Source organism: Schistocerca americana, chromosome 1 (assembly GCF_021461395.2).
Source record: "Schistocerca americana isolate TAMUIC-IGC-003095 chromosome 1, iqSchAmer2.1, whole genome shotgun sequence".
Lineage (NCBI taxonomy): Eukaryota > Metazoa > Arthropoda > Insecta > Orthoptera > Acrididae > Schistocerca > Schistocerca americana.
Window position 1 is genome coordinate 597,495,737 of NC_060119.1, and position 23,097 is coordinate 597,518,833.

At 40.2% G+C, this 23,097-nt stretch overlaps 1 protein-coding gene across 7 annotated transcripts in view; it reads left to right on the plus strand.

Annotated features, from left to right (window-relative positions):
* The window catches only part of LOC124606997 (pantothenate kinase 3), a 175,257-nt gene that overhangs the window by 113,882 nt on the left and 38,278 nt on the right, over window positions 1–23,097 (plus strand). For all 7 annotated transcript variants that reach the window (XM_047139145.1, XM_047139196.1, XM_047139178.1 and 4 more), the window contains 2 exons: window positions 17,050–17,223; window positions 21,259–21,426. In XM_047139145.1, the coding sequence (XP_046995101.1) occupies window positions 17,050–17,223; window positions 21,259–21,426 (342 nt within the window). The remainder of the gene's footprint in view (window positions 1–17,049; window positions 17,224–21,258; window positions 21,427–23,097) is intronic.

The window sequence follows — 23,097 nt, forward strand, 5'->3', positions numbered from 1 at the left end:
GGAATAGATACTGTTTCAGTTGCCTCTTTAATGGCTTTTAAGATTTCTTTCCTTGAGTAATATTTTGTTAATGTCAGGCTCTAAAATCTTTGTACGTAATACACAACAAGTATTAGTAAGCTGGAGATGTAAACTATTTATTCGCTTTTGCAGCATGCCTGTTACAGTTTCTGGGGACTTAGTTTTTTATTTAAAAATGGTTGTTATTCTTAGTGCAGAAGGTTATTTGACCAGATCACACAAAATACACAATATTTACTAGTTTAGGGAAATTAAATCACAAACAAAGATGATGTGACTTACCAAACAAAAGCACTGGCAGGTCGATAGACACACAAACAAACACAAACGTACGCACAAAATTCAAGCTTTCGCAACCAACGGTTGTTTCATCAGGAAAGAGAGAAGGAGAGGGAAAGACGAAAGGATGTGGGTTTTAAGGGAGAGGGTAAGGAGTCATTCCAATCCCGGGAGCGGAAAGACTTACCTTAGGGGGAAAAAAGGACAGGTATACACTCGCACACACACCCATATCCAACTGCACATACACAGCGGCTGTGTTTTATTTTTTATTATTGTAATGTTAATAGTTTCCCACTTTATGTATCTGGTAATAATGACCATTACACTGATATAAGCAACAGTAATATTATTTTAAAAAAATTTTGACATGTATGTTATATATGAAACTATTATATACCTGGTTTTCCAAACATATACATAAAAAAAAGTATTACAAAAATTGTATTTTATGAAGTAGGTTCCACAAGTTTCTGGGCTGATCTTGAATATGAGCATCATTGCCTTGAATGCCTTGGAGGGAAGCTAGTGACATCTGTCAGTAGATGTACACATGAACTGGCAGCCTGCTACTGGCCTCAGTCAGATGATGACACTTGTTTCAGTAAGATATTGTTTGCTGTGGTGCTACAATGGATAAAATCAAGTATTGTGCAGCAGTAAAGTTCCTGACAAAAGAAGGGCTTGCACCAGCTGAAATCAAATTCTGTTTGGATGGTGTTTGTGGTTTTGCTTCCCCTTCACACTCCACAGTGAAAGAATGGTCTAAACAGTTTTGTCTAAGCAGAGAGAGCATTTCTGATGATGATCCACATGTTGATTGACCTGTTGAGGTAGCGGCTGAAGAAACCGTCACTATTATTGGACGTGAAGTGCTGAATGACAGGCAGTTGAAATTCAACGAAATTGCAGCAAGGTTAGTGTTATCTAAAACAATCATTTTCCGGATCATGCATGATCATTTACACATGAAAAAGGTCAGTGCAAGATGGGTGCCCAGACTTCTCTCTGCAGTACAGAACGAGCAGCATGTGACTTGTTGCACCAAGTTTTTTGGAGCTGTGCCGTGGCAACCAGGAAAGTACTGCAATCCGTTGTTACTGTGGTTCTACAATGATCATCTGTCCAAATGAGAATCTCTTCAATGGCATAAACCAGGTAAAGCTCCACCGTGAAAGATGAAGGTCATTCAGTCAACAGACGTCACGGTTACAATTTTCTGGGATTCCAGAGGAATTCTCTTATTTGATTTCAAAGGAAGGAATGCCAATGTGAACGCATGAAACTATACTTCACTTATGCACAAATTACGCGACTCCATCAAACTAAAGAGGTGAGGAAGGTTGTCAGATGGTGTCCATCCACAACAATGCACCAGTGCACACGGTGGCAGTTATGAAGGCTGCAGTAAAAGAATGTGGCTTCCAGGAGATTGACTAACCACCCTCTAGTGCAGATCTAGCCCCCAAATGACTACTATCTCTTCTCCACACTGAAGACAGATCTCCTAACATCATTGTTTTATTTTTACAACTTTAAAAATGTAGTCAGGCCGGTAACTTCTGGGATCTACCTTGTGTGTGTGTGTGTGTGTGTGTGTGTGTGTGTGTGTGTGTGTGTGTGTGTGTGACCTCAAAACATGATTTATTCTGTTGATTGCCTCATAACTGTTTCCTGTCAGATGTCAACAAGGTCACAACATGAAAACATTTTATACACGTATCGTGTATTTTATTAGTAAATATTTTGCACTGTTTGCACAGCTGTTCTCTTACTGTACGATGAGAGGCAGTACTATGGAACGTCACCTCTGTAAGTTATGTTTACTGTAAATTTGTATGCATTTCATGTTAGCTTGATGTTAGAATTTTCCATAATTGTATCTTTATATACATTTCTGTTGTATCCAAATAATGTGAACAGTCAACACAATGGATTGGCCATGTAAATTTTTATTCTATACCAGTGATCTCAAGGTGGCAATTTAAATGTGCTGAAACTAGTAATCATAGTGTATTTTTGTGTGATCTGGGTGAATAAACTTCTGTAATAAGAACAACAATTGTGTTTAGATTCTGAGATCACCTCCAATACAGCTGGCAACGTTAGGTAACCATCATAATTTTTCATTTATTGTATTTACTCTTACTCAACTAAAGAAGATCATATTTACTAAGTAATAACAGATTAGAAGCCATCCAGACAACAGCTGTTAGGTTCAAAGAACCTCAAAATACAAATTTATTTTGTCCCAAAAATGAGGGGAAATGTTAATGACAAACTGTTTGACCCATTGAAGACAAATGTCATTTGCAGTGCTATCCACTGCCTACATATTCACAAGCGAAGTTGTGTATATTGAAAGGAACATATTTCAAGAATGACTTTGATTTTGGTCAAAAAGAGAGAAGTTTCTTAATGTGAACAATTGAAATATTGCATTACAACAATAGAACTTATTATACCTGCGAGTAGCGAGATATCAGCGCACATGTCAGAACCTAGGAGAGAAGCACCTGTAGCCACCTGCGGAAGAGAACATGAGACCAAGCAGTAACCGAGCTAAACACAGTGGACAGGAGACAGACAAGGACAAGACTAAAGCTACCTACATAAACTATGAAGTGCAAAGCAGAAACGTTTACCACAACGATGTCAACAGACTAAGAGCAAAGAGAGATGGAATCCAAATCACAACGAGAGAGAAAGATCAATTGCTAAGTGAGTTTTTTTTATCTAAAACGAATACAAAACCGATGGCCTTATTTATATTGGCCCTGAGGAACATTATTGTCTGTTGTATTCACGTGGCGAGACAAGTGGCAGGCTCATGCATTGAGCACAGCACTGCAGAGAGACTGTGCCCTCTAATGGCCATCTAGGTCCATTACCTACAGCGGGCATTCAACTTCTGCAGAGCTGGATACCAGAGGATTAGTCTAGACAACCAATGGCCATATTGTAGACACATTTAGCAGTGAATAGTCGTGTAAGCATGAACTTCATTCATCATTTTCCTTTGTGGCATCACAGTGGTAACCTTTAATGACATATTTCTGTAAACTACAGGTCATCTGACTCCCTTGTATTTGTTGTATTGTGTTGTGTTGTGCTGTGCTGTGGACAGTACCAACACTAATATGCTGTTCACTTACATTATTCTGCACTGGTTTCTTCATCATATATCTTCTGACATTCTGAATATTGTACCATTCATAGTAAAAGACACATGAAGCTAACTAGACTGTACGGTACCAGGCCTCAGCTTTAACATAAGAATGTTAAATTTTGATAAACTGGGATACAAGTGGTACAAAACATTAAATTAACTTTAACAAATTTAAATTAATAAATGTTGTGAGGACATGGCTGGGCAGCATGTTTGAGGAGAGTGATTGAAAGTGTGCAGTGGTGCTCTTTAGTCTGAATTTCGAAACTTGCTTGTTGTGTTGTCAAGAACGAGTGGTTGCAGTTGAAGGTAGATAATGATAAGTGGTTTGTTCTGCATCTTGGAATTGTTAGTAGTTGTCATGAATATTACAAAGAAATTCAACAACTGTTCGTTGAATGTCACTAAGGGCAATAGTAAGTCCAGCACATTAAGTTTTTGCAACTTTATGGCTTGCTGGCTTAATTTGTTTAGTGCCACTTATGTGCCAAGAAGTTGACTGAAGTTGCTGTTTGTTTTGTTTTATTCTTGTTTATTTTGAAGGAGTGTGTGATTTAATTTGTGTTTAATTTATTTTTATTTTGTGTTGATGACAAGCATTAGTTGGTGAGTGAGTGGGTTGTGGTGGGACTGTTGTGGTTTAGGGATAGATGTTCTATTTTTTAGTTGAGGAATAGTGACTTTTTGTCTAAACTTAAGTATTGGCTTGGTCTGAAGGAAAGTTGACAGTGCTGTAGTGACACATCTTGCAGATTATATATGAACTAGTGGCATAGACTGATGGAAGTAGCACCTCTTTTGGTAAAAGTGTAAACTAGAATGAAAGAAAAGAGTGGTGACTGGCTCATCTGTAGTGTAGTCAAAGGTCTGCTTTAGATTGGAATGTTAACTGGGTTGTGAATGTGAATGGAAGAAATCTGGCTCTCATGCTGGACTGATCTGTGGCGTAGCTGAACATCTAATTTAGGTTAGGATGAGACCATTTGGTTGTTCACTCACTGCCATCACTTTTAAAATGAATATCTCTGAAACTTGGTGTGATATATTCAGAATGTTCAGATTTTCTAGTTGGTGGTTAGGCAGAAATTTAAGAATACAGCTTAAATTTTAACGGAACTGTCTGTTTTATATTGCAGTATTCTGCACAACAATATTTTGTTATTCTGCTGCATATTTTCATTCACTCATCATGATGACATTTATCAAACACATTTTCTGATTGATTACACAATGGTTCTGGCATATTGTGTAATCAGTCAGCATCTCCTGTCGCCAACTACTATCCCACATTTCATGTGTTTCTCATAGTATATAATTTTTGTCACACTATATGGCAATATTTATAATTTATTTTAGTTGAATTACTTCTTAAATACATTTTAGTAACCTTCATATGTCATTGGCTGTAGCTGTATTCTCAAGTTTCATCTGGATTTGTATCTTTTTCTAGTGCAGATTTTTTTGTGTGACTGCGGGTTTTGTTTGGTAACCACATTTATAATTTTTTGTTTGTTTTGAGAAGTAAGTCATATATCTTTTTTGGTGTAGTGGCTTGTTATTTACTTGTATGTGAAAATGAATGTTAATGAAACTATGTAGGACTTTGTGGGTTGTTTTCTTTAGTTGGTAGATAACAATATTTACTTATATTTGGTGGCTGTCTCGAAATTTCCTCTAGCTATGTACGTCAGGTGGTGTTTTCAGTACCAATTTGTGCAGTGAGTTTTGGTCTTTTGGTCTCAAGAACTACCTTCTTGCTAAGTAGGATAGTAGAAGTTTCAGATACCAGAATTTGCAGCAAGGTTCGGTTAGTGGATTTTTCAGCACTATTTTTTACAGATTTACTCGTTCATTGGTATCGTATAGCTTCAGTTTACCAAAATAGGTTTATTGAAGGTGACAATACCAAATTGTGTGGTTTTTTCATGACCTTTATGTAATATTGGCGTTGTTGATTTTTGTGTATATTTTTATTTGAATGCCTATTTTAGGTTTGGAATATCTTTCATTTTGCTTCTCCCTGCTCAGAACCTTCTCTTTGCTGCAGGCATCCTGTTCGCGTGATGTTCTTGTAGTTATTATAATTAAATTTTTGATATGTTTTCATTTCATTAATTGTATTGGATCTGTGATTTTATGGCTGCCATATTGGATAGAGGTGATTTGGATGTCACACTAAATTCACACCACCTGAGGCAAACTTTATGTGATTTTGATGTTGCATGCCGTTTCAAAGATAGCAAGAGCTGTATATCAGCTTTCATGATCAGGAGGTTGGACATTCACGACAGTGACATTCGCCTCAATTAGAGAGAACTGGAAGTTACATGTTTTCTTTACAGCAAGGTACATAATTCGAAGTTATGTTGTTCATAAATGTGTAAAGTTCTGCATTCATGTGGCCTGGGCAGTGGATAAGGGAGCAATTAAAGTGTTTGTGAGAATAAATTCCAAAACTTAATGAAAATGTTGACCTAACAGTTTTTCCTAAAATGCATTCATCAATCTTGAAAGTGCGATGTCTTGTTGATTTATATGCAGAAAATAAGTTGAAGACAGCCAGCATTGAATCTGATAATGTTTGTATTTAACAGGGTTTATTAATGTATTTAAACAACATATGTTCATATTTAAAAACTCCAAAAATTACTATGAAAAGGATAATTGCTACTCACTGTATAGCGGAGATAATGAGTCACAGAGAGGCACAACGAAAAGACAGTCGTTAAGTTAGCTTTTGGCCAACAAGGCCTTTCTCAAAAATACACACACACACACACACACACACACACACAATCACAGTCTCTGGCAGCTGGAGCTAGGCTATGAGCAGCAGTGCATTATGGCAAAGGCAACTGGGTGGGAGTAAGGAGGAGGCTGGCATGGGGAGGGGGAGGGATAGCAGAGTAGAGGTGGGAGACAGTAAAGTACTGCTGAGAGCGTGCCATCTGGATCCTTCTCACTAACACCAGCGTTTTTTAATTGTGCAGGTGGAAACTCGCCCTGCAGTGTATCCTACGTTCTCATAACCCTCCTGGCCTCAACCTTTGTTAGTCATTGTCCTTACTCATCTAGCTCTTTCCCTGTTCCTGCTTCAGCACTACACAGCCCTCTATTCAACCAACGCTACCCCCTTTTCTCCCCTGCCCTCCCTGTAATCTCCCAACTGCACATAGTTGCCCTACTTTCCACCTCATCCCCGCATGCTCCCAACAGCACTTTACTGTTCCCCAACCCCACCCTGCTATCGCTCCCCCTGCCCGCCCCAGCCTACTTCTTACCCCCACCCGGTTGCTTCCCATAATGCACTGCTGCTCGCAGTCTGGCTCCAGCTGCCAGGGACTGTGGTTTTGTGTGTGTGTGTGTGTGTGTGTGTGTGTGTGTCTGTGTGTGCAACAAGCAGAGTTAGTTCTTTTTGTGGGTGATGCTTGCTCTGTAATCAATCCTAGCATACGTACAGCAACAGAAGAAATGGAAACTAGTACCCCTAAGTGTCACTGACTGGTTTTCTGCGAATGGTCTCACTCTTAATTACAAAACGACACAACATATTCAGTTCTGTACATCTAGATAATACACTAATGATAAGTGTAACATATGGTGAGGAGCAAAAAATAAATTGTGAGAAAATTTAAACTGGAACTTCTAAAATAATGTAGTTCAGCCACATTTTTGCACTTCGAATTATTGCAAATCTTGGGGAGAGACAGAATAATAAGTTGTCATATGTTGCATTTAATAATGTTCTGGGTAACTCATCTTTAAGAAAGATGTGCTGTAAGCATAATATATGGTGCTCACCCATGGTAATCTTGTAGACATGTAGGTATTCTGACTGCTGCTGCATGGTATATTTATTCCCTCTTGAACTCTGTTGAAAATAGTTCACTACAGTTCGAAAGGATCAATGATGTACATAATTACAATACCAGAAGGAAAAATGACAATTATTACTCCACATTAATGTTGTTTTTAGTACAAAAGGGGTGCATAATGCTGCAATAAAAATTTTTGTTCACATATCCAGTAATATAAAATGTCTGACAGACAGTAAAGCAAAATTTGAAAACAAATTGAAAAAGTTTCATCTTGACAACTCCTGATATTCCATAGAAGAATTATTATTATTTTAATGAGTAAAATGTTGTAGGTAGGAATTACTAACACTCATCAGTATGATTAAATATGTATAGAAATGCACACAGCAGGTAGCCATATTCACAAATTGATGGGACTAACAAAACCTTACTAGCAGACAAATTAAGCAGCAGCACATTTATCTTATGTCGTATGAACAAATGCGGTTTCGGAACACAAGCACATCAAGAATCTCTCAAAAATGCATCATTATTGGTAAAATTTGTCATAATAAAATGATGAAAATGGCATATTGGTGCTTAAAGATGTACATTAATCACAGACATCTTGTTTGAAAAAGAAGTGTAGTATAATAACTAGTTTGTACATTTTCTTTTATGATTTGTAGACAAGTGAGATTAAGTTATCTTTTAATTGTTTTGCTAATGTACCAGTATTTCTATGCATTTTGTTCTGTGTTGTGAAGTGGCACATCACCACAATACAACTGAACTAGTATAGTGTCTGAGACAACTGCACAGATAAGTACAGTAAACAGGTTTATTAGAATACTCAAACAAAGTATAGGACTGTGATCCAACTGAAGACTGATTACACCTCCTGGAACAGCTAATTACCAATAACTAAGCCTGCAACTTGATGAAGTAGAAATCTGATAGTTCTTCTTGCAAGTCTGTATCTGCCAAGTTATATACCAAGATAACTTCCTGGAGGTTCACTTGTGAGGTCCATTGCACTGGCAGTGGTACCACTGTCTGATAACTGTTTTCGATGTTAGCTCTCTGGCTTCGTTGAGTGGACTCCAACCGTGGACTGGTCGTACCGTGAACTCACTGTGCACTCGCTGTAGATGCAGATGATGCAGTTGTCTGTACCAAAGTAGCAATGCCAGAAGATAGTAAGAATTTGCAGAATGACCTGCAGGGAATTGATGAATGGTGCAGGCTCTGGCAATTGACCCCGAATGTAAATAAATGTAAGATATTGTGCATACATAGGGAAAGAAATCCACTACTGTATAGCTACACTATTGATGAAAAACAGCTGGAGACAGAGTGTGCTGTAAAATATCTAGCTGTATCTATCCAGAGTGACCTTAAGTGGAGTGATCATATAAAACAAAAGGACACACACAGTCTGTGTAATTCACTGCTGCCAGCTGAGATGAGAGGCTACTTGATCATTGGGTCTTCATGTAATGTGATGTCACTTGATGAATGATGTGGCAGTGTAGATCTGTCAGCTGTAGTGCCTTCTTGAGGCCACCATCACCGTCAACTTTGCCAAAAAACTGTACGTAATTGTTAAGCTACAACGGAGTGGTTGTTTGTTTTACTGGGTGAATAACGTGTTTTACTTGCATTTATGTGTTTCATGCTTAATTTGTAAGTTAATGACAATGCAATGACAACTCGCTCCTGAGAGGATATATATAATAGAGGGAAACATTCCACGTGGGAAAAATGTATCTAAAAACAAAGATTCTGTAACTTACCAAATGAAAGCGTTCGTACGTTGATAGAAACAATAACAAACACAAACACACACACAAATTTCAAGCTTTCGCAACCCACGGTTGCTTCATCAGAAAAGAGGGAAGGAGAGGGAAAGACGAAAGGATGTGGGTTATAGGGGAGAGGGTACGGAGTCATTCCAATCCCGGGAGCGGAAAGGCTTACCTTAGGGGGAAAAAAGGACGAGTATACACTCGCGCGCGCGCGCACACACACATATCCATCCGCACATATACAGACACAAGCAGACATATGTAAAGGCAAAGAGTTTGGGCAGAGATGTCAGTCGAGGCGGAAGTACAGAGGCAAAGATGTTGTTGAATGACAGGTGAGGTATGAGCGGTGGCAACTTGAAATTAGCAGAGGTTGAGGCCTGGTGGGTAACGGGAAGAGAGGATATATTGAAGGGCAAGTTCCCATCTCCGGAGTTCTGATAGGTTGGTGTTAGTGGGAAGTATCCAGATAACTCGGTGTAACACTGTGCCAAGATGTGCTGGCTGTGCACCAAGGCATGTTTAGCCACAGGGTGATCCTCATTACCAACAAACACTGTCTGCCTGTGTCCATTCATGAGAATGGACAGTTTGTTGCTGGTCATTCCCACATAAAAAGCTTCACAGTGTTGGCAGGTCAGTTGGTAAATCACGTGGGTGCTTTCACACGTGGCTCTGCCTTTGATCGTGTACACCTTCCGGGTTATGGGGTGCATGGGACAGGTTTTATACCGAGGGCAGTTGCAAGGGTAGGAGCCAGAGGGTAGGGAAGGTGGTTTGGGGATTTCATAGGGATGAACCAAGAGGTTACGAAGGTTACGTGGACGGCGGAGACACTCTTGGTGGAGTGGGGAGGATTTAATGAAGGATGGATCTCATTTCAGGGCAGGACTGGAGCAGATTCATTTGCCACAAAGACCTAGGCTGTAGGGAAGGGACTGTTTGATATGGAATGTGTGGCAGCTGTCATAATGGAGGTACTGTTGCTTGTTGGTGGGTTTGATGTGGACGGATGTGTGAAGCTGGCCATTGGACAGATGGGTGTCAGTGTAAAGGAAAGTGGCATGAGATTTGGAGTAGGACCAGGTGAATCTGATGGAACCAAAGGAGTTGAGGTTGGAGAGGAAATTCTGGAGTTCTTCTTCACTGTGAGTCCAGATCATGAAGATGTCATCAATAAATCTGTACCAAACTTTGGGTTGGCAGGCCTGGGTAACCAAGAAGGCGTCCTTTAAGCGACCCATAAATAGGTTGGCATACGAGGGGGCCATCCTGGTACCCATGGCTGTTCCCTTTAATTTTTGGTATATCTGGCCTTCAAAAGTGAAGAAGTTGTGAGTCAGGATGAAGCTGGCTAAGGTAATGAGGAAAGAGGTTTTAGGTAGGGTGGCAGGTGATCGGTGTGAAAGGAAGTGCTCCATTGTAGCGACGTGCGGAATATTTGTGTATAAGGAAGTGGCATCAATGGTTACAAGGATGGTTTCTGGGGTTAACAGATTGGGTAAGGATTCCAGGCGTTCGAGAAAGTAGTTGGTGTCTTTGATGAAGGATGGGAGACTGCATGTAATGGGTTGAAGGTGTTGATCTACGTAGGGCTTGGTAACCAGCTACAATGGGACGGCTGAGATGATTGGATTTGTGAATTTTAGGAAGTAGGTAGTAGGTAGGGGTGCGGGGTGTCGGTGGGGGGCCGGCCGCGGTGGTCTAGCGGTTCTGGCGCTGCAGTCCGGAACCGTGGGACTGCTATGGTCGCAGGTTCGAATCCTGCCTCGGGCATGGGTGTGTGTGATGTCCTTAGGTTAGTTAGGTTTAAGTAGTTCTAAGTTCTAGGGGACTTATGACCTAAGATGTTGAGTCCCATAGTGCTCAGAGCCATTTATAGTGCTCAGAGCCATTTGAACCATTTTTTTGTCTGTGGGGTCAGGAGGTTGATGGAGTCAGGTGAAAGGTTTTGTAGGGGGCCTAAGGTTCTGAGGATTCCTTGAAGCCTTGCCTGGACATCAGGAATGAGATTACCTTGGCAAACTTTGTATGTAGTGTTGTCTGAAAGCTGACGCAGTCCCTCAGCCACATACTCCCAACGATCAAGTACTACGGTCGTGGAACCCTTGTCCGCCGGAAGAATGACGATGGATCGGTCAGACTTCAGATCACGGATAGCCTGGGCTTCAGCAGTGGTGATGTTGGGAGTAGGATTAAGGTTTTTCAGGAAGGATTGAGAGGCAAGGCTGGAAGTGAGAAATTCCTGGAAGGTTTGGAGAGGGTGATTTCGAGGAAAAGGAGGTTGGGTCCCACTGTGACGGAGGATGGAACTGTTCCAGGTAGGGTTCAATTTGGATAGTGTCTTGGGGAGTTGGATCATTAGGAGTAGGATTAGGATTATTTTTCTTCGTGGCAAAGTGATATTTCCAGCAGAGAGTACGAGTGTAGGACAGTAAATCTTTGACAAGGGCTGTTTGGTTGAATCTGGGAGTGGGGCTGAAGGTGAGGCCTTTGGATAGGACAGAGGTTTTGGATTGGGAGAGAGGTTTGGAGGAAAGGTTAACTACTGAATTAGGGTGTTGTGGTTCCAGATTGTGTTGATTAGAATTTTGAGGTTTTGGGGGGAGTGGAGCTGGAAGTGGGAGACTGAGTAGATGGGAGAGACTGGATCTGTGTGCAGTGAGAGGAGGTTGAGGTTTGCTGGAAAGGTTGTGGAGGCTGAGTGAGTTGCCTTTCCGGAGGTGGGAAACCAGGAGATTGGATAGTTTTTTGAGGTAGAGGGTGGGATGCTGTTCTAATTTGCAGTTGGCCTGTAGGAGGATGCTCTGAACAGCCGGTGTGGATGTGGCAGAGGAAAGATTGAGGATTTATATTAAGTATAGTAGTTGACGGGTGTGTTCATTGGCTGAGATGATGTGTAGGTGAAGGATTAGGTGGGTGAGGGCTATGGATTGTTCAGTTTGTAACTGGTATAGGGACTGATGGAAAGAAGGGTTACAGCCAGAGGCTCACTTTAAGTGTGAGGCCTTTGGGGTAATGCCAAATGTCAGACAAGCCTGAGTAAATAAAATATGGGAGTGTAATCTGGCTAGGGCGAACGCATGTTTGCGGAGGGAATGTAAATAAAACTTAATGGTGTCGTGGGGATGTTGTGAGGGTGACGTGGTATTAGAAGGTGGAAAGTGTAACATGAGGCTGAAATGAAAATGAAAATGAAAATAAAAATATATGAGGAGAGATAAAGGTGAACTAGAAAGCAACTGGAGATCTGGTGTGAAAAAAGTCAAAAAAGTGTTGCTTAAAACTGAGCAATGTTGATCCTGTGGTGAACTTGGGTTGGTAAACAGCAATGTGCACAAAGGTTAGGTGGTTGTGTTGCCGCCAAAACATGTTAAAGGGTGGAGAAATTTGGGAAAATTTCGAAAAAACTACATGTAAATGTATTAAAAGGAGTGGTTTTGTGGTGGCAGATTATGAAAATGAGGCTAACAATTGTCTGACGAAGAAATAATGATGTTAAAACCTGTGGGAAGCGGCTAAAAATGATCAGTGATGTGGGAAAAACAGAAATGGAAATAAAGCGAAAGTTGTTAGAACTAGCTGAAATGGTTGTTTAATAGGTGAAAGGAACTGTTTGTGAACTGGGAACGGTGGATTTTATAGCAGCGGTAGTGTTGAAAGCGGAAAAAAATTTTTTGGTTATGGTTTGGAAGTGGGTTACATATTATTGAGTATATATAGGCAGGATAAAATTGTATGGTAGATTACAGTAAAAAAGAGAAGGTGAATACAAAGTGAAACTACTTGCTCAAACAGAAAGAGAAAGTAAGATGACAGAAAAGATTTCGAAATGCAACATTGACAATAACAAACGTAATTGTTAGGTTCAAATTAATGATATGAATATAATAGAGGGAAACATTCCACGTGGGAAAAATATATCTAAAAACAAAGATGATGTAACTTACCAAACGAAAGCGTTGGTATGTCGATAGACACACAAACACACACACAAAATTCAAGCTTTCGCAACCCACGGTTGCTTCATCAGGAAAGAGGGAAGAAGAGGGAAAGACGAAAGGATGTGGGTTTTAAGGGAGAGGGTAAGGAGTCATTCCAATCCCGGGAGCGGACAAAACCTCAACTCCTTTGGTTCCATCAGATTCACCTGGTCCAACTCCAAATCCCATGCCACTTTCCTTGACGTTGACCTCCATCTGTCCAGTGGCCAGATTCACACATCTGTCCACATCAAACCCAGCAACAAGCAACAGTACGTCCATTATGACAGCTGCCACCCATTCCATATCAAACAGTCCCTTCCCTACAGCCTAGGTCTTTGTGGCAAACGAATCTGCTCCAGTCCTGAATCCCTGAACCATTACACCAACAACCTGAAAACAGCTTTCGCATCCCGCAACTACCCTCCCGACCTGGTACAGAAGCAAATAACCAGAGCCACTTCCTCATCCCCTCAAACCCAGAACCTCCCACAGAAGAACCCCAAAAGCATCCCACTTGTGACAGGATACTTTCCGGGACTGGATCAGACTCTGAATGTGGCTCTCCAGCAGGGATACGACTTCCTCAAATCCTGCCCTGAAATGAGAACCATCCTTCATTAAATCCTCCCCACTCCACCAAGAGTGTCTTTCCGCAGTCCACCTAACCTTCGTAACCTCTTGGTTCATCCCTATGAAATCCCCAAACCATCTTCCCTACCCTCTGGCTCCTACCCTTGTAACTGCCCCCGGTGTAAAACCTGTCCCATGCACCCTCCAACCACCACCACCACCTACTCCAGTCCTGTAACCCGGAAGGTGTACACGATCAAAGGCAGAGCCACGTGTGAAAGCACCCACGTGATTTACCAACTGACCTGCCTACACTGTGAAGCTTTCTATGTGGGACCAGCAACAAACTGTCCATTCACATGAATGGACACAGGCAGACAGTGTTTGCTGGTAATGAGGATCACCCTGTGGCTAAACATGCCTTGGTGCACGGCCAGCACATCTTAGCACAGTGTTACACCATCCGGGTTATCTGGATACTTCCCACTAACACCAACCTATCAGAACTCCGGAGATGGGAACTTGCCCTTCAATATATCCTCTCTTTCCATTACCCACCAGGCCTCAACCTCCGCTAATTTCAAGTTGCCGCCGCTCATACCTCACCTGTCATTCAACAACATCTTTGCCTCTGTACTTCCGCCTCGACTGACATCTCTGCCCAAACTCTTTGCCTTTACATATGTCTGCTTGTGTCTGTATATGTGCAGATGGATATGTGTGTGTGTGTGTGTGTGTGCGCGCGTGTGTATACCTATCCTTTTTGCCCCCTAAGGTAAGCCTTTCCACTCCCGGGATTGGAATGACTCCTTACCCTCTCCCTTAAAATCCACATTCTTTCATCTTTCCCTCTCCTTCCCTCTTTTCTGGTGAAGCAACCGTGGGCTTGCTAAAGCTTGAATTTTGTGTGTGTGCGTTTGTGTTTGTTTGTGTGTCCAGGACGCAAACCAGTTATTTTGCTCTTTGTAACTACCTGCTTGTAACTCCTACACCATAGCAAACTTGTGAAACTTTTTACTGTGTCCTATACTTTAGATCTTATGAAAACTTTAATTGCCAATATGTCATTATGTAACATTAAATTACAACGAATCAGATCAAGAATGGTGGTTTTGATATGTCTCCAATGCATTGTTCCTTGGAGCATAGTACTTTCAGAATACTCAAGTTATAATATGAAAACAGTCAAATACAAGAATTCTTTAATCACCCACATAACATTTTTCATCATCTTATTACAACAAATTGTACCAATATCAATGTGGTTTTGAGAGATCTTCACTGTTTTGGTGTTTTGAAATGGCGTTTATTCGTAGGACATAAGTTATTATATAAAACCCACCAAATATGAGCTTCAATTAAAAATTATAAAATCCAATATGGGGCCACCAATTTCGAGCCTGAAATGAGGGACATTCTATGCAAGGTCCTTCCCACTCCTCGTGAAATAGTGTTCCGTCATCCACCCAACTTCCGCAGCATCCTAGTCCACCGTGTGCCGCACCCAACGCCAACCTCAGCCGCTTACCACAGGGATCATATCCCTGTTGCAGACCCAGGCGCAAGCCCTGGCCCAATACACCTACCCATCATTTCCTGTTCCTGTTCTGTCACAGGCTTACCCTACCCCATCAGAGGCTGTGCCACCTATGAAAGCAGCTGTGTCATACACCAGCCAGGCTGCGATCATTGCACAGCTTTTTGTATAGGTATGACTTCCAACCATCTCTCCGCCAGGATGAATTGCCACCACCGAACTATGGCCCAGAGCAAAGTGGACTACTCTGTGGCACAACAGACAGCTCAACATTTTAATGGCTGCTTCATACCCCAGGCCATCTGGATCCTCCCTTAAACACCAACTTTTCTGAACCGCACAGAAGGGAGTTATCCTTACAGCACATTTTCCATTCCTGAAATTATCCCAGTCTCAACCTATGATAACATACTGTCTCCACACTCTCCACCAAACAGTTTCTGGCCCCTCTGTTCTATAACCTCCTCCCAATTCACATCCCCTCATCTTCATTGTGCACTGCTCTCTGCCAGTGCCCCCGCCAGCCTTTTCCCATCTCTGCTCCCTTTGCGCTCCCCACCTCCCCTCCTCCCTCCCCCCTCTCATCAGCCTCCCAACGCTGCCCGTGACGGCCTCTTCCTGCTGCCTTAAGTTCCTGCACGCTCGACCGAACAGTGATCGTCTCTCCACCCTAGGTGTACTCAGCTATCCCTACACCTGCCTGCCCCACTCCTGTCTGCTGCTGCCATTCAACGCAAGATTGCAGTCTAGCCAGAGTGGTCAGATATAGAAGTTGTGTATGCATGAGGTGTGCCTTCTTCTGTGAGTGCATGTGTTTTTTTCCTTTCTTTTCTGAAGAAGGCTTTGGACAAAACCTTAGTGCATTAACAATCTTTTCGTTGTACCTGTCTGTAATTCAGTATGTCATCTTTATCCTTTTCATAATTTTAAATATTCAGATTTTGTTATTGGCATGGACTGTTCAAACTCTTTTCCATAGGTGAGGGCGTTACAGGTACCTACAGCTCACTTGCCAGAGAGGCACAAGTGGTAGGCTGCCTGTCAAGAAGTCCTCAGTCCTATAATGCACTCAGCCTATCTTACTGATATAACATATTTAAATAACTTTGAGACTACAAGGTAATATACAACATGAGTTCTGTTGGCTAGGAAATTCTGAATACATAACTACTCTGATATTCTGTAACATCATATTTTTTTCACTGAGCAGAACTGTACATTGAGTGTCTTGTGGAAACAGAGGACTACTGTGTCAGTCTGAGTGCTGGTATCTAAGGTTCTCTGGAATCTCATGGGTAACAGACTAAGCTGAGTTTCCATATGATCTGTGGTTGCAGAATTCCTGTTGATTCTTGTATAGGAGATTTTTGCTCTCCAAACTTAATGAGCAAGCTTAAGACACATTACATAATCCTACAGTAGATTGATGTAAATAGACGTATAATTATGTGTGTCATAATTTTAAACTGCTATGAAACATTTGTGTTCGTGCACATTCTGTTAGAGATTGAAAAAGATTCATTCATTTAGTGTGTGTGCTTAGGTAATAAGGAAAACCATATACAAACATTTTTATGATTTTCCACTCACAAAACTTGCTACTCAGTGAGCTCATATGTAAACCTGGAGTGTTAAAATTGCAAAAGGAATATTAATCAGTATGGAGTAAAGTGGTAATGAATTCAGTTTGTATCAGCAGAACTTTTAATATGATGATGTATGAAAATTAATGTGCAGATTTCAAATAGCACTTCAATTACCCTCTATGGTTTCATTGAATCACTTTAAATTTGTTCCAGAGTGATTAGTAAATGTCTGTTTTCTGAAAAGTTTCAGAAATGTGCATATGTATTGTACTTAACACATTATTTTCTATCCACAGATGGATAATGTTATCATCAGGAGGAGGAAAGGAACCTTACATTTCATCAGATTTCCAACCAGTGAAATGGGCAATTTCCTTGCCCTAGCAAAGGCAAAAGGCATGGCAACCTTAGTTACAACAGTTTGCGCCACTGGTGGTGGTGCATACAAATTTGAAAATAATTTCCATCAGGTTTGTTCCTCATAAACTCAAGCAAATATAATAAGACTGGAAAACAGTGTGAAGATGATTGTTGAACATTATGCATTAATAAAAATAATAATATCTCAGAGAGTAGCCTGATACCGACAGTCTCTAACATTATTGTAATGTGGACATTGAAGGCACACCTATAATAACTCTGTTTTGTGGATAGGTTTATTTAAGGAAAGTATAGCCTGTCAGAGAAGTTATAGAAACAACTGTAATTTTATGCAGTTTCATCAGTACTGTCTCATCAGCATCATAGCAGTTTTTTAAAAATTGATGAGTTGTATCATAGTCTCATTAACGTTCCAACCGTGGATGACATAGATATGTTCATACATCTTCTTCTGGACCATTTCGCACGGCCCACAAGTATTGCATCAGACATAATGTCTGCTTTGTTTGCACTTTGGAAGTTGCAATTTTCCTGTTGAATACTTCTCTGTTGCTCTGGCACATTGTGGGCTGCTATTTTCCTCCTAAATCTTTTCCTATTGTTCTGGACATCTGAGGTCATTATTTTGCCATCTGAAATATCAGGATTTCGCATGAGATTATAGTGGAAATATGGCAGAAAGAAAACATGCCGAAACAGTGGAGTACAGCAATACTTTTCCCTATTCATAAGAAATATGACAAAGCTGACAGTGGGAATTATAGAGGAATTGCACTGCTCTATATAGTATATAGAGTATTAGCAAAGATCATGGCTGGGCATAGAAGAGTATCTAGGAGACTACCAGTGTGGTTTCAGAACTATTAGATCCACTACATATCAGATTTTCACTATCAGACAGATCCTTGAAAAGTGTTACAACATCGATGTCCACCAGCTGTTCATTGATTTCAAACAAGCTTATGATAGTATGAAAAGGGATCGACTTTGGAAGGCAAAGCAAGAGATAGGAGTCCCTAACAAACTGATAAGATTGGTTCAAATGACTTTGAAAAGAACAATATGCAAAGTAAAGATTGAGGGCACTTTATCAAAGGCATTTGAAGTTAACCAAGGACTGTAGCAGGTGATATGCTCTCCACTAATCTGTTTAATGTTGTCTCAGAGAGTGTAATGCAAAAGGCCATGCAACAACCCTGGGGGAACACTGTTTAAAAGAGTGACTCAGGAGCTGGCACGTGCGGATGATAATTGATTTGTTATCAAGGAGGAAACAGGACCTGGAAGAAAAGCTTGAAAAAGTAGAAAGACATGATGCGGAGATGGGGCTGACCATTAATCAATCAAAGACCAAGTATACGAGGTGCGGCTAGAAAAAAGCCGGACTGATTCTGGAAAAAACATTTATTTACAATTATTTACAGTTTCATGTTATCTTCTTCAATGTACTCTCCTCCTCGGTCTCTACACCGCTCCATACGAATTTTCCACTGGTCATAGCAATGCTGCAGATCATTTTCGATAAATCCATACATTACTTCCGTCGCTTTTTCTTTTACTGCTTCAACAGTCTCAAATCTAGTTCCTTTCAAAACTGACTTGACTTTAGGGAAAAGAAAAAAGTCACAGGGGGCCAAATCAGGTGAGTAGGGTGGATGATCTAAGATGGGAATGTTGTGTTTTGCCAAAAATGTCTTCACTGACAACGCACTGTGAGCTGGGGCATTGTCTTGGTGAAGGATCCATGACTTTTTTCTCCACAAATCGTTCCATTTTCTCCGTACTCGCTCACGTAGGGTAGCCAGGACGCTAATGTATTAATGCTGATTCACTGTTTGTCCCTCTGGTACCCAATCAATGTGCACAATCCCTTTGATGTCAAAAAAAAACAATCATCATTGCCTTGAATTTCGATTTTGACATTCGTGCTTTTTTTTGTCGTGGAGAACCAGGAGTTTTCCAATGCATCGATTGGCGTTTAGTTTCGGGATCGTAAGTAAAAAACCACGATTCATCGCAAGTAATAACATTTTGTAAGAAGGTGGGATCACTTTCAATGTTTTCCAGGATGTCAAAACAAATCCTTCTTCGGCGTTCCTTCTGTTCAATTGTGAGACACTTTGGAACCATTTTTGAACACACTTTGTTCATGTTGAAACTTTCATGAAGAATCTGCCTAACACTTTCCTTGTCAACTCCTGTTAACTCAGACACTGCTCTGATTGTTAAACGGCGATCTTGTCGAACAAGTTTACCGATTTTTTCAATGTTTGCATCAGTTTTTGCTGACAATGGTCTGCCAGTGCGAGTGTCATCACCGGTGTCTTCGCGGCCATCTTTAAATCGTTTAAACCACTGAAACACTTGTGTTCGCGATAAACAATCATCGCCGTACACTTGTTGTAACATTACAAACGTTTCACTTGCAGATTTTCCTAGTTTGAAACAAAATTTGATGTTAACACGCTGTTCTTTCTGTACACTCAACATTTTCCGACGCACAGACAAAACGTCAACTACTTAAAACAGATGCCACGGGCAGACTGAGTGCAGGAGGCAAATGAAACTCGAGCAGTAGGCGGAGCGAGAGTCACGTGACAGGCCACGCGACTTTCAGCCTTATTGCATTCGTTTTATTGTTTCACCAGTACTAGTCCAGTTTTTTTCTAGCCACACCTCGTATGTTAACACCTAGGAAAAGATATAGTGAAGGAGAAAGAAGCATGACTTTGAATGGAAAAGAATATGAACGCTGTGAGAGCTTTTAATATCTTGGGTCACTGGTAACTGAGACTAATGATATGAGAGAAGAAATACATGCCAAGGATTGCAGCTGGTAACAGGAGCTACTTTGCACTGGTTAATGTGTTGAAAGCAAGGAGCCTCAGTAGGAACCTGAAGCTGACTGTGTATCACACATTAGTTAGACCTGTGGTGATGTATATTTTGGAGACCCGTACTATGGTACAAAATGAGTTGTTGCTGAGATGGGAAGGAAGTTACTTAGGAAAATCTATGGCCCAGTGAATGATGGTTTTTTTTGGAGAATCAGAAATAATAAGGAAATCGGAGAGTTGTACAACAAACCAGATATTGTGACAAAAATAAAGAGTAACAGACTACTTTGGTTGGGTCATGTAGAAAGAATGGTGGAGAACAGCACAGTCAAGAAAGTTTTCAAAGGGAAACCCGGTAGATGTCATATAAGGGGCAGACCAAGGACCATATGGCTAGACAACATGGAGGAGGACTTGAGAAGGATGGGAATTAGGAAGATGGAGAGCCAAGGCAGCCAGCAGAGAAGAGTGGGCGTAGATTGTCCGGGAGGCCAAGGCCCTACGAGGGCTGTAGTGCCAAGGAGTAGTAGTAGTAGTAGAAGAAATATCAGGATATGCATTTTTGAAGTTCTCCAGTCTCACTCACATACAGATATACCTTCTCATGGCAGCAGTTTTGTATCCATATTCCTGAGCTTGTGTATGGAACTTTGCTGTAAGATATACAACACTCAGAAAATTTATCAGTGGGTTTATTCTGCTGTTATAATGTTGAATGTGATTCGTGTGTTTCCCCACATTATTTATGTTAAAAGTCAGTTAAAATCAGTGCTAAAGTAAGTTTATGGTTTTCTTTTTATGTTCCTGTAATTCTACCTTAAAACAAGTCTAATTATTGAATAATAACATCCCATGATTTTTTATGGAAAGATTGGAAAACTGCTCATGGTAAGAGAGTTAAATAGCTGCTTTCAGACAGAATATTTTTCACATGAATGCTGAGGAGTAGGTCCACTACGTAGTATGATTTTTAATGACAGGCAATGCTTTGTTGCGTAACAATTCATTTGAGGGACTGACTGTTGTGAGTGCTTAGAAACTAGATCCTGAAAATTTGGAGGAGGTGAAATTTTTCATCAAAGGAGGTTACCATGCCATAACTCTACTCTCCACACACAATTTGAATGTAGAATAACTGTTTATCTTTGCTCATTTTATCCATTATGTGTGTCTTTCGCAGTGTCATACACTGACGAAATATTCAAATGTTGCTTTGAAGTACACTCATAAGAGCCCATAATTTTCTTAAATAGAAAATTACTTTATTTTTATTTATTTTTTTGACAGGAGCTGAACATGAAACTGGCAAAATTTGATGAGTTGGATTCACTTATTAAAGGCATGCTTTACATAGAAGCAAATAATCCTAATGAATGTTACTATTGGGCAAACCCAACTGATGATGAAAAATGTCAGAAACGCTTATTTGATTTCAGTAACCCATATCCATTCATGGTAAGTTATGAGATGTATTGAATAATTTAATTTGTCTTTTTACAAGCTTGGTGAGAGAGTAAATGGAAGTACTACTGATTTTGTATTTAAGTATGATACGTGAGGCATAATGACTTTTTTCCTCTGTGGATTCTTCTCCTTCTTTCTTTCTTTTTAACTTTTTTCTATGCACCACATGGAATATTTTTGTGTGAGCTTTTATGTGATGTGCTAATTTAAATTGAAGATGATCCATGCTGAGATATTTTTCTTGTGAATGCTAGCTTTTATCTAACACTGGTGTCAGTCTATAAAGGCTTTTCCTTTTTAACAGAGTGTTAACCAACAAATCTGGGATTTAAAAATTTGTGGCAGGAGTAGATTTTGAAAGGTGATGTGATGACTAAAACGACATTTTGAAAGATAATGTGATGACTGAAGTGACTTGACTGAGTAAATGTAAGACTATATAGAGAGAGCTCTTGCACTGTTGTTGTTATTGTTGTTGTTGTTGTGGTCTTCAGTCCAGAAACTGGTTTGATGCAGCTCTCCATGCTACTCTATCCTGTGCAAGCTTTTTCATCTTCCAGTAAGGAGTTTCCAGTTTTTGGAAAATTGTTCTGTTATGCATGGTTTGCTGTGAAATCTTCTGTAGTGTTAACGAAGTTTCTTTCACAAGTGAGATTTATATGAAGAAATGTTGCTGTGGTAAACCTGCATTCATGCGATGCCCATGGTGTTTCGAATTTCTATGTTTTGAATGTTTCTACAATCAGTGTAATACAGGGGAAAGCATAAAATCTTCGGACTAATAAACACAAGAATATTAAGTATAAGAATTAACAATTGATATAAGAAAATCGTTCTTTCAATTCTGAAAGGATATCATATATCTGGTAAGACATTAGGTCTCCTTTGCTATAGGGACAGAAGTTCAGGCTTAGAGTAGATTGCAATATCAGACAATCACAGATTAACCTCTTAATATGATTACTATTATTGTTGTTGTTGTTGTTGTTTTCATTACAAACAGTTCTTTCATGACATTCGTAAGATTACTGTTTTCAACTTTGTCCTGGAAGGAGAATTTAAAACAATTGTAACCCCTGAAAATATCATACACACAAATATATTAAATAATAAATGTATGGCACTTATTGTGAAACCCAGTTGTAATTTTACAATTAATATAACACACTTACATCCCCTAACTTGATAAGAAACATTCATGTAGTAATATTCTATGGACATGAGTATGTTACAAAACACACCAATAATCAGGTTTTAAACATGGCACACAGAAGTGAGAAGCCATGATGCTAGTTACTGGGCCACCAGTTGGGATGAGCTTATCGGTTGCTGAAAGACATCTAAATTATGTCAAAAATTTTTATGATTGTTTTCTCAGAAGTGGTAGAGTATCTACATATAAGCCAAAACACGTGTTCATTTATTTTGAATCCTCTTCCACTGAACGAAGTTTCTGTTTCTGGGAAATTGGGTATGCAACCTGCCTGTATCTCCTCGAAGTTGTCTTCCAATAAAGGGTACATCACAGTGTTGTATACCAGTTGTAATCATTTGCAGCATATTGAGCTGTGCATGAAGCGTGTTCCTGTTAAAGTCTGCTTCGTGTACTCCAAGTAACTCTACAAAGCTTTGTGTACACATGGAAGATTTGTTTGGGAGAGC